Here is a 12,698-nt window from a genome sequence, read left to right on the forward strand (position 1 = left end):
TCCTCGTGGTGGTTCCTCTCTTTTCTACCCCTTCAGGGGTCTTAGGCGGGACCCGTGGGTGGGATGCGCCGCTCTGCTCTTGGGCCCCAACACTGGAAAGGGATGCCCTCTGTCAGAGGGATTCCACCTCCCGGTTGCACTCGGCAGCCGGCGGCCTTAGGGTTGGCAGCTGAGGAGGAGGAGGATTTGGAGGAGGAGGGAGTTGGCGGCGGCCGAGGCCCGGGCAGCGGGCCGCGTCCGCGGCGGGCGCGATCCGCGATCCTCCCTCGCTCGTCTCCTATGCTCATATTTGGACTCGGCTGCCAGTGCCCAGGAATTTCCCGTCATGCCTCCCGCCGCCCCGTCCGTCGCCCGGAGCCGGGGAGGAAGGGAGGGAGGCTCGGACAGCGGCGGCGGCGGCGGCGGCGGCGGCTCCCTGGCACTTTCATGAGCCCGCGGCGGACCCTCCCGCGCCCCCTCTCGCTCTGTGTTTGCCTCAGCCTCTGCCTGGCCGCGGTCGCGGCCCGGGAAGCCGCTCAGTCGGGTGAGTTTGGGGCTCCCTCCCCGCCCCGCCTCTGCCCTCAACGCCCGGACCCTGCCAAGTTGAGGTGTGACCCCGACCTCCGCTCCCCTGAGAGCGCAGGCAGCGCCCCTTTCAGCCTCCTGCGGGGACCCCCCCCCCACCTCGTCTCCTGAGCCGAGGAGGGGCGCGGGCGGTGAGGGGCGGATGGAAGGAGGGCAGGGCTGGCTTCGCCCCCGCCGACGGGAGGCGTCTGGCAGCGTGGCTGACACCTTATCCCGTCCCCGGAGCGAACCTGAGCCCGTAGGAGGCTCTCGAGCGACGCGGGCGCCCGAGGGAGGGGCGGCCGGGGCAGGGACGCCGCCCCCACCTGGAGAGGGCGCGGGGCCCGCGGCAGGGGCCATCCCGGAGTCCCCTTCCCCGCGCGGGGCGGCCCCGCCGCCGCGGCCGCTCAGATAACGGGCCTGGACGCGTGGGAACGGCCAGCCAGGCCCGCGCCTCCCGCCGCGCGTCCGGGAGGGGAGTGGGGCGTCCGGCGGCTGGGGGGGCAGCGGCGGGCGCGCGGAGACAAGGGGTGCACCCAGAGGCGCACCGCAGCCCGCGCCGCGGGGTCAGGCTCCCGCGGGCCCGGTAGGTGTCTAATAGGCCAAAACCGAGCAAAACCCCGAATTTTACAGGTACCAGTTTTGTTTTGTTTTTGAGCGGAAAAAAATGCATCCGAGTCTGGTTTGTTAAGTTTCACCCTGGACTATTTACAAGTATATGATCGAAAGGTGCCATTCCTGCCTTATTTGGTTTATATGCTCGTTTGATATAAGCTGTCAAATGGGGGTAATTTTGCAGTCTTAACAGGATGATTTTTAAAGATAGTTTTCTTTAAATCATGTGGAAAGTATCAGTGTGGAATTTTTTTTAACATAAGATTACTATAAAAAGTAATTATTTCAAAGTACAAATGTAGAGTTTAAGGTAAATGTGAAATTGCACGAACTTCTATATTTGTGATGAGTATCTAGTCATCTCACTTCTTAATTTTATCTGGAATGGAAGAACAGAAAATATAATTCCTCAGAGTTGAGATTTCTTAGGAAATTTTAGTTTGCTTTTGCCACCAATAGAGTAAACTGTCAAAATATGATATGGCTAACAACTAGGACTTTAAATTAGTTGAAAGCTGACTCTACTAAGCATAGATTATATTCAACACCCTCTGGTCTATCGCTTCATGTTTCCATTTGCATTGCTGGTGGCAAATAGAGTTTTAAAAAATAGTTTTGTCTGTAAAATAATCTTCAGGATTCATGTAATTTATAAAATTGTCAATTCAGATTGATGGGAGATTTTTAAAATATTTAGTATTTATCGATGTTAATTTAAGTAATAATACCAATTTCATGTTTGCTTCTAATTAATATTGTTTTTCAAGAAGACCTACTTTTTAATGGATTTATATTTTAGGAGTTACTTTAGTAGCACTTCTTGGGGAACACAACAGGTTCTGTCTTAACATTTTATCAGCAGTCTTCTAAAATATTCTGTGCTGAACGATGAAGGGTAGATTGTAACTGCCAGAGATTATCTGTTGTTTTTTCTTTTTGCCCTCCCTCAGTGATGTGTTGACTTACCTAATACTTGTGGTCAAGCAGCCCTTGAAGACCCAAATCCATAGTACTATGGCCCCTTGCCAGAAGTTTTGAAAACCAAGTTTATATTTGGACCATTTAAAGATTTATTCTTTTAATTTTGGTCCCAACTGACATATTAGTCTAATTTCTGGTGACTTTTATTAGGGCCCTATGTAAATGTCTGGATTTTTTTATATTAAAATAAGCATCTCTCTGCCATTGAGAATTTTGTCACAGTGCCTAAACTGCCTGTCTGCCAAGGTTGCAAGCATACAACCATGTAGGTTCTGAATCAACACACAGTATTTTGGCTTTTCAAGGTGCTTGGTCTAATATCTTAACTGAAATGTTAACCCATTTGGTCAGAAATCTTTACCCTTTTGCTAAACTTAAGTAACAAGAATATCCAAAAAATATCTCAACAGTAGTTTTCATAGATTTTTCTAATACAATTTTTCTTTTATAATTAAAAATAAATTTTCAACCATTAGAGCAGCTTTAGGAAATAATGCTTTTTGATTCTGTCATAATCTGGTCACAGTCCCTTTGATTTTTTTTTTGTCCCTTTGATTTTTATCTCACCTGTGTTACTATAGTTAGGGATTTGGTTGATAAATTTGGTTTTGATATTTAGCTTCCTTCTCTGTAAAATGATGAAGTTGGACAGAGTCTCCATGTCCCTTCCACCTCTAGGATCCTGTAATATTGTTTTTGTTTATATAATCCTGCAGAGCCACCCACTACATTGGTTCAAACTTCTGATTGTCAACTCTGACTTGCTATACTTGTTTAACTGCTTTACTTGTAGTCAGATCTGATGGGTGCGGATCCAGCTTTGGGGAGACTGGATCTGTCTCAGGAAAGTCTTGATACCTGGCATATCACACAGATGCACACACCTGGACAGAGTTCCATGATATTAAGCTTCTGTTAACTTTTTTCCCCTTATCTAATAGCAGGAAGGGCTGGTTATGTCATAGGGTAAATAGTTAAGCCAAGCCCTAAGATGGTTTGATATTCAGTTTTGGATTTGGGTCTGGGCTAGGGATACCACTGGAGAGCACCCAAACTTTGTGTGGTTGGGTGCTAATTACTTGGGGCATTCCAGACGAAATGCCCTATATTCAGTTATGACCTTTTTCTCATGCCTTAGAGGAGACTGAATTGGACCTACCCATCGGGTTTATTCAGAATTAAATCGGCTTTGGGTAGGAGGGTAATCAGATAGCTATTTAATTTACTAGTAGTTAAGCATCTCTGGTTGCTGTACAATTATCTCAAGGCTTTACCTTGAATATTCCTATGTTTTCTCCTTCCTGGGGATGACGGGTTTTCCCTTTAAAAATGCTCAGCATAGGGCTTCCCTGGTGGCGCTGTGGTTGAGAGTCCGCCTGCCGATGCAGGGGACACAGGTTCGTGCCCCGGTCCGCGAAGATCCCACATGCCGCGGAGCGGCTGGGCCCGTGAGCCAGGCCGCTGAGCCTGCGCGTCCGGAGCCTGTGCTCCGCAATGGGAGAGGCCGCAGCAGTGAGAGGCCCGCGTACAGCACACACACACAAAAAAGTGCTCAGCATAATCCTGTATCTCTGTTCACATATTTGTCTGTATAGCATACCAAAGTCATATTTATGGCTTTTAAGGAAATACAAATGAAAAGAAAGTATAGGAAAGGTAGATCAGTAATAAATCAACCAGTTGACCTTATGAAGGATTTTGGTTATTGCTGCATTTAAGCTTCTGTTCCAAGTAACACAAATGAACTTGAACTAGTTTTAGGAAGAAGAAAGAAAGACAGGGATTTGATGGAAGCCAAATGCACGCAGACCTTATTAGGGACCAGGGACTGGAAAACCTGGAATTTTCTCTGTCTCTAGTCTTTGCATTTCTTTGCTTCATTGTTCTCTCTTTGCTGACCTTTTTTTTTTTTTCCTTTTTTTCCTGTGTTCACAGTTGTATGTGGCTGCTCAGCAGCTGCTGGGTATTTAGGTGTCCCTCAGTTCCAAGCACAGGGAGAGACTAAATCAATAAGCCTTGACCCTGAATTCCTGAGAGAAAGAGCCTGATAGACATAGCTTGGGTCACATGGTTGATCTAGATTTTCTCTATGGTCTCTTCTAATTCTAGACTTCTTTGTACTACCCAAGGTGCGTAGTACAAAGTGCAAACATTTACATGGTTTGACTTTGCATTTTTCAATTTTATATTATGGGGTTATTAGTTCTTAAAATGTGTGTATAATTTTCTCTTGGTTGCAGTGTGTGCATAGAAGAGTGTGTCACCTTCAGTGGATCCTAAGATGTAGAGCTGCTCATTCATACTGCTGTAGGAATGCTGAAGAGCCAGGCTCTGGGGAGTAAATTGAGTGTAGCACCACATTCAGCATTCAACGCATCTCAGGATCCAACTGAGTTGTGAATATCCTGTTTAATAACAACTGATCCATCCTGCAGATAATCATCTGCATATTTTCAGGAATTAATTGAAGTAAAACATAGGGTTTTTTTTTTTTTGCGGTACACAGGCCTCTCACTGCTGGGATCTTCCCTGCATCGGCAGGCGGACTCTCAACCACTGCGCCACCAGGGAAGCCCAAAACATAGTTTTAATTCATTAAAACTATGTAAGTGATCATTAGAGACTTTCAAAATAGTAATAGTTTAGGCACCCAGAGTTCATCAGGTTTTTTTTTTTCCCTATTTCTCACACTTCTAGCATTTTCCACCTCTACCTTTCCTTTATCTGCTGCCTGGAATACCTTTCTGTCATAACCTGTTGAAGTCCTTATGGTCTCTGTTGCATGGTATTTTGTGAAGCTTTCTGCATCTCTTAGAATTTCTCATTTCCTTATGCTTCTAAGACATTTTTACCTCTATTGGAGGACGGTTTTACCATCTTGCATTATAAAGTCCATATGTGTTCATATTCTTCACTGGACTGTAAGTTCTATGAGACTGATGAATCATCTCGAAGAACTCTGGTAGACTGTTAGCATCCGTTGTTCCAGGTAAAATGCTTTCAACCTTTCAAATGTTCTGAAGCGTTTATGGCGTCCTGCTTGTCACTACCTTTTTCTTTTGATGTTGGAGCTCAGTCACACGGCTCTTCTTTGTTGGGGTTCTTGTCTGTTTTCTAGATTTTACAGGCTTTTCCATGAATATGTTAATTTCCTGTGTGAGAATCAACTATATAGAATGATAGGATGTTTTCCTATAAATTGAGATGGCGTGGGGAAGGAGAATATAGCAAACTCATGTGGAAGGAAATCAACTTTTGTCGAGTACCCAATATTTACCAGATCAGATTGGGCAGGTGTAGAAAATAATTGGAGCGTATATGAGGGGGAATAGTGGGAAAATAAAGTATAAAGATGGAAAATAAGGTTTGGCCTAGAACATGGAAGGATTTTAATGCTGGGCTAGGAAATTTGGACTGGGTTAGTAAGCTATGAGATTGAAGTTTTCTTGATGCTGGAAATGTCATAATCAGAGTTGAATTATGGGATATATTATCTAATAATTCAGAGGATGAATTGAATTGGGAAAGAAACAATTGGACTAATAAAGAAAAGTTATAAGGGTTTTTGTTAGAGAATGAAGACGTAAACTAGGGTAGTGACAATAGGATTGGAGAAGTATTGCTGAAGCAAATTAGACAGAGAGAAACAGTTAATTGGATGTGGGGAAAGAGAGGGATGGATAAAAGGTGATGGTAAGATGTTAAGCCTGGGTGATTAGAAGAAGTGAACTCAGAGCAGGTTTATAGGTGGGGGTAAAAAGTAAGTTGTGTTTTAGATCTACTGCATTTGAGGCACTGGAAGAATATGCATGTGGAGATGTGTGGTGGAATTAGAAATGTGAGGCTGTAACTGGAGAGATTGGAGCTGGAGATAAAACGTGTGTGAGTAAGGGAGGTTAAAAATAAAGGGGAGAAGAAGAATTTGTCAACTGGAGTAAGAGCAAGGGCACAGGAAAAGTATCATAAAGAAGATATAGTTTGGTCTGGCTTTGAAAGATGCCCAGGTAGTACATGGCGTTCTGTCCATGATCTTTCCTTGTTTAGGGGACACCGCATTTACTCCCTCCACAGTTAGTGCCTGGGAAACACTGAACAAAGGGTGCTGCAGCCAGAATGACCTTCCTAACCTGCAGAATTGTTGCTACTACTTCTTTGTTTAACCCCCTCCCGTGGCTTCTTAAGGTAAGGGACTAACTCCTTAAAAGTCTTCATCATCACCAAGCTCCTCTGTGCTCTGGGCCTCCTACAAGTTGTTCAGTTGGCCTTGAACACACATTCTGCTCAGTCTCCTCCCCGTTCCTCCCTTTACGTTCCCCAAGAATGTGAAGCAGATACGATTCCCACCAGGAGGAGGACTCTTTGGCTCTTTTTGTCCTTTATGGGCAGTTTTTATTGCCATGGTCAGGTTCTTATCCATACAATAATTATTGACCATTTCCTAATCTATAATAAAATAATTTATAATAAATCACATCCCTCCCCCTTTCTTACAGAATGCTTTGCTTCTCTTATCTCTTCAAGTGTCACCTGCAAGGTTCTTGCACTTGAATTGGCCACCCTGGCCACAGTACCCTGACTCTGATGCTTGGCTGTGGTAGCCTGGAGCAGCATTGTGACCTGGCATTTGTATAATCGGGTTGCCCAGCTGTGTGCTGATTTGGAAGCAGCGAGACGATTTCTTGTACCTGACTTTCTGAAGGAAAGTGGAGGGAATTTATTGGGTTGGCCAAAAGGTTCATTCGTTTTTTTCTGTAAGATGGCTCTAGTAGCACTTAGTTGTCTTCAACTTCATTCGAAACAATTTTGTTAGAGTGTATGTGACAGCTGTCATTATCAACGTGCATTTTAAGAAAGACATCAAAATTGGTGAATTTTTTGTGTAGCCATTTTAATATTGAAAATGGAAAAACAACATTTTTGGCATATTATGGTTTATTATTTCAAGAAAGGTAAAAACGCAACTGAAATGCAGAAAAAGATTTGTGCAGTGTATGGAGAAGGTGCTGTGACTGATGGAACGCATCAAAAGTGGTTTGCAAAGTTTTGTGCTGGAGATTTCTCTCTGGATGATACTCCACCGTCAGGTAGGCCAGCTGAAATTGATAGCGAGCAGATCGAAACAATAAGTGAGAACAATCAATGTTATACCATGCAAGAGATAGTTGACATACTCAAAATACCCAAATCAAGCACTGAAAATCATTTGCACCAGCTTGGTTATGTTAATCGCTTTGATGTTTGGGTTCCACATAAGTTAAGTGAAAAAAACCCTTCTTGACCATATTTTCACATGAGTCTCCACTTAAACATAATGAAAATGTTCCCTTTTTAAAACAAATTGTGACGGGCAGTGAAAAGTGGATACTGTACAATAATGTGGAATGGAAGAGATCGTGGGGCAGGCGAAATGAACCACCACCAACCACACCAAAGGCCAGTCTTCATCCAAAGAATATGATATTGTGTATATGGTGGGATTGGAAGGGAGTCCTCTATCATGAGCTCCTTCCAGAAAACCAAACGATTAATTCCAACTGCTCCCAGTTAGACCAACTGAAAGCAGCACTCAGTGAAAAGTGGCCAGAATTAGTCAACAGAAAATGCATAATCTTCCATCAGGATAACACAAGACCACATGTTTCTTTGATGACTAAGCAAAAACTGTTACAGCTTAGCTGGGAAGTTCTGACTCATCCGCCTATTCACCAGACATTGCACCTTCGGATTTCCATTTATTTCGGTCTTTACAAAATTCTCTTAATGGAAAAAATTTCAATTCCCTGGAGTACTGTAAAAGGCACCTGGAACAGTTCTTTGCTCAAAAAGATAAAAAGTTTTAGGAAGATGGAATTACGAAGTTGCTTGAAAAATGGCAGAAGGTAGTGGAACAAAAGGATGAATACATTGTTCAATAAAGTTCTTGGTGAAAATGAAAAATGAGGCTCTTATTTTTACTTAAAAACCAAAGGCACTTTTTGGTCAACCCAATACTTCATTGAGAGGACTTATTTGCACCGACTGTAAATAAAGGTTTGTAAATTATGGAGATGACTGCAGGTGAAATAGAGAAACACTTCTGGTAGAGGAAATGTGTTCTCAGGGCCTAGCTTCCTGACCAACGGTCTATCCTTGTTCTAAGTTTCTAAAAATAGTACATTGTTCCTAATGCTCGTCTAAAGTGACATGTATATGTTCAATATACAGGATTAAGAGTAATTTCTAACTCATTTCAAAAAAGGGGACCCTCCCATGTGCTAGTAGTTGTGCTTTTAGTAGCTGTTGACTGAGAAAATACTAGCAAAAATCCACTGTAAAAATTTGAGTTTTTTTTAATATAAAAGCATTATCATATGTTTGGAAAGTACACATATGTGGAAATTATGACTCACAGAGTCTATAGACAACACTTGATTTCTTGCTTTGTGGATCCTCTCAGGGAGGTTCTGGTCTCAACCTTCAGCAACTCCTTGTTGTCTCCCTTTAGAGCGTGGGGGAGACTTTTGTTTGAAAATTTGAGCTGTAGCTGAACTTTTGCAATGACAGGAAAACTTCTCAACATCTTCTTTCAACAGCAATTGCCTGTTTTATGCCAGGCAATGTACTTTATGCTAACGCCTGGCTATTATGTAGTCTCAGGGATTAGTACATGAACACTTTTCAAAAATTATATTTTCAGGTATATAAGCATCATTTTTAGGGCTATCGTGCTATTATAAAGGTGAAAATTAGTAGATGATTTGCATGCAAGTACATATCTTCTGCAGTCTCTGTTATGGCCATGGAATAACTATCTTCTATTACTATAAATTACACAGTGAATTTTTATGGTTTGTTGGGTCAGTTATTTTATTTAAAGGCAAAAACAAAAATCCAAACAAAACAAAACCAGCCAGTCCTTCAGAACATATGTTAAGGCAACATTGAAAATAAGCCCATGCTGCATGTTAGAGTCCTTAAAAAATATCAGGACAGCCCTTGTATAAATCCTAGAGCCCTGAATTTTACATTATTCTTTCATTTCTCTTGCTTCTATTGTGTTTAGTTGTCAGAGAGAGAATCTGGGCTTGGTTGCTGTTGGGAGAGATCTATAGTGACTATTGTAGGTAGATACTTCTTTTATCTTAGATTACTAGTGTGAAGTAAGGAAAGGTAGGGCCATGTCTCCCAGTACACAGTACAAGAGAATAGATAGGACAGTGGGTGAGGGGCCACAAGTGGTCTTGGAGCTCTAGGCTGACAGTTGTTAAGCGTGAAAAAGAAAAAGTGCATGCATCGTTGTCCTTGTTTCTGATTTCTTGTGTGTGAATATGCCTTCTAGTCAGATCACCCTAAGGGGCCGGGAAGAGGATGGGGGGGGGGGTGAAGGCAGAGGGTGTTTACCTATGTGCAGAATCAGTTGAAAAATTGCAGACTCATTAGCATATCTGCATTCTTGTGTGTATGTTCATGTCACAGGGGAGTCAGCATAGTCACTGGATAGCGACTTGGAAGACTGGGTTTCCTAGTCCTGCTCTTGCCTAAGGCATTTTAACTCTGTGCCTCAGTTCTCACATCTGCAAATTGAACGAATTCAGATGGGCAATACCTGATGTTCCTTTTGCATTCTATAATTCTATAGAATGATTCTATAATTCTATAGAATGATTCTATAATCTCTGGGTTGTCTAAAAGTCTTCAAGTACCTTTCATAATTTTTAATGGAAGTGACATGATTAATAAATTATGCAAAATTGTGTTCTCTTGTTATGTTTGGTTCAAGCTGTTTATTTTGTGGAACTAAATATAAAGGTTATTCTGAGACTAAGATCCTATATTTGAACCTTGTAGCCTAGTGTAATTTGATCCATAAGCAAAGTTACATAACCCTTTTAAAGATTTAGTATTGATTTAGAGGATAGGTTACAATGTATTAGAAGCATCATATTAGCTATCCCATCTAAAGTAATGGCATTAAGCAGGAGAAATTATGTTGGTTGTTCTAAATGTACAGCTAAGAATTGCTTAATTAGGCGTGGTGATATATCTCAGATGGGAAAAGTCCTCTTTTATCAGGGTACACTGCCAGTGGAATTTGCCTTTGACCATCCTAGAAATATATTTAACTCTTAAAACTAGTTAATTTGGTCTTATCATTAAAGAAGAAAATCTCTTCCCTTTAGCTTTAAAGAAAAAACTTTACTAATTTGAGAGGTTAAAAAAAGTTTTCTCTTGCCTTTAAAATGTATTAGTAAGTTTTTCCCTTTTTATTATAAAATATTTCACCCACACAAAAAGAATACATAACGCCTATGCAAGGTATGAAGAATAATTTCCAAAAGTCTGGGTACCCCCACTCAGCTTCAGGAATGGAATGTTGAAGCTGTGACCTTCACCAGTCCTATCTTCCCTTTACTTAGAAGTACTCACAGTCATGCATTTTGTGATTATCACTTAACACAAATGATAACTGATAAGCTCTTCCTTTCTTTATAGGTTCACCATAGATGTAGCCCTACATATTTTATTGTTTAGTTTTGCATGTTTTGGAACACTACATAAATGGTATTATCTGCTGTATAACTTCCATAAGCTCTTGCTGATAAGCTCTTGCTTTCTTTATAGGTTCACCATAGATGTAGCCCTACATATTTTATTGTTTAGTTTTGCATGTTTTGGAACACTACATAAATGGTATCATCTGCTGTATAACTTCCATAAGCTCTTGCTGATAAGCTCTTGCTTTTTCCCCCCATGACATTATATTTGTATTATCCATATTGGTGTATATAACTCAATTTTTTTTAGAGATTAGCAATTCTTTTATTATCTATATGTTTTTCTACTTTTTATTTATTTCTGCTCCTTGCACATTTATCTGTTAGGGTTCTTGTATTTTCCAGTGGATCAAATCTTTGTATTTTCTCCCATTGGTTTTATGCTTCATTATCCATATATCAAATAATAATAATAATGATAATAAATAGCAAATACAAACAAATGTTACTATGTGCCAGCCACTAGTTTAAGTATTTACTGTTTACATATATTAACTCATTTAATGCTCGTGGTAGCTTTATCAAGGATGTACAATATTATTATGATAGTTCATATATTAAGATTAGTACCTGAGGCATTCCATCATTTGAATCCAGGCAGTCTGGCTCCAGAGTCCGTGCTCTTCATCATTACAGTATTCTGACTCACTCCTTATATAGCCGTTTCTTTTGATTACATTTTTTCCCATTTAACTTTTTAAGGTGTTAAAATGTTTCTGTGACATTTCAAAAAGAATGACCATAGTGTGATGTTCAGATTGGTTCTCCTGTACAATACCAGTTGCTTAAAGTCATGCCAGTTTAATTTGTGTCATGGTTAGACCATGACTTTTTTATACAGGTGTGGTTTTTTCCCCCCATTTTCTGGAATTTATTATTGCTTTTTTTTTTCCTTTTTTCTAATTAGAAGAAAAAAAGTATGTCTTCTTCATTATCCTTCTAAAATCTTTCAGTTTTTTACTTTTGGTGTGTGGTTTGGAATTGATTCCATTGGTTCCCTATGCTAATTTGGGCCAGTTTCTTCATATTTAGACAATGACATCCTCTTTTAAAAAATACGTGAGTGACCTTATATGAATCACTTAATCTTCCTGAGCCTTGGATTTCCCAACTAAGCTGTTTTGTTAGGTATGATTATTTTAGTAATCAGACATATGTGACTTCCTGTGTGTGTGATATAACCAAATGTGAAATAACCAAGAGAGATCATGTAGGAAAATAATTAAAGGGAAGTTCTTGATAGTGATTAGAAATTGCTGATTTTCCCCAACCCCTTAAATTACAGAGCAAAAAACTTTGGCATAGAGAGAGAAAATCCCTTTGTATCCTTACTTTCTTGGTATACTGTAATTTTTTCCTAAATTGATTAATTTCCTAATTAATTAAATTTTCTCTTACATTCAGTTACTTCACAATTTTTTAAGGTTTTCCTAAACTCTTGGATAATCTCCTAATATCCCTCATTTAAATATGCTCAAATTTCTATCATCTTAAAAAACAAACAAAAAGCCTACTCAGCCTGTCATCCTCTGTGACAAAGTTGTTTTACAAGTTGTTCACATCCTTGCTGTCACTCTTTTTCTGTCATCCATCCAAAAATATGTATTGAGTTAGATATATGATCTTAGGCAAATTAATTAAGTCATCTGTGCCTCAGTTTCTTCACTTGCAGAATGGGGATAGTAGTGTTCCTACCACATGGACTGTTGTAATCATTAGATGAGATAGCATATGTGAGTCACTTAGCACAGAGTCTTCCACAGAGTTAATTCACAGTAAACGTTAGCTAGCAACTTCATCATCACCATCCTAGTCTCATCATTATCATTGTCGTTCTGGAACAACACTCTCCTTGACCTCTGCCTTCTTTGGCCACTGCTCCTTCATCTTCTTTACTAGTTCTTTCTCTTCTAGCTCACCTCCAAATGTGGAGGTTCCTCAGGGCTCTGACATTTTCTTTTCTCATTTTACACATTTTCTTAGGCAATCTTATTTACTCCATGGCTTCAGTTCCATTTGATAGAT

The 12,698-nt window shown here is 40.6% G+C and overlaps 1 protein-coding gene across 1 annotated transcript in view; it reads left to right on the forward strand.

Moving 5' to 3' along the window:
* Positions 1 to 279: 279 nt before the first annotated feature.
* The window catches only part of MSRB3 (methionine sulfoxide reductase B3), a gene marked incomplete at its 5' end in the record, with an annotated part of 162,809 nt that continues 150,390 nt past the window's right edge, over positions 280 to 12,698 (forward strand). The window contains 3 exon segments of the mRNA XM_082849687.1: positions 280 to 373; positions 376 to 440; positions 443 to 523. Of these exon segments, the coding sequence (XP_082705813.1) occupies positions 280 to 373; positions 376 to 440; positions 443 to 523 (240 nt within the window).

The sequence above is a fragment of the Leucopleurus acutus genome, assembly GCF_964270905.1.
Source record: "Leucopleurus acutus genome assembly, chromosome: 11".
NCBI lineage: Eukaryota > Metazoa > Chordata > Mammalia > Artiodactyla > Delphinidae > Leucopleurus > Leucopleurus acutus.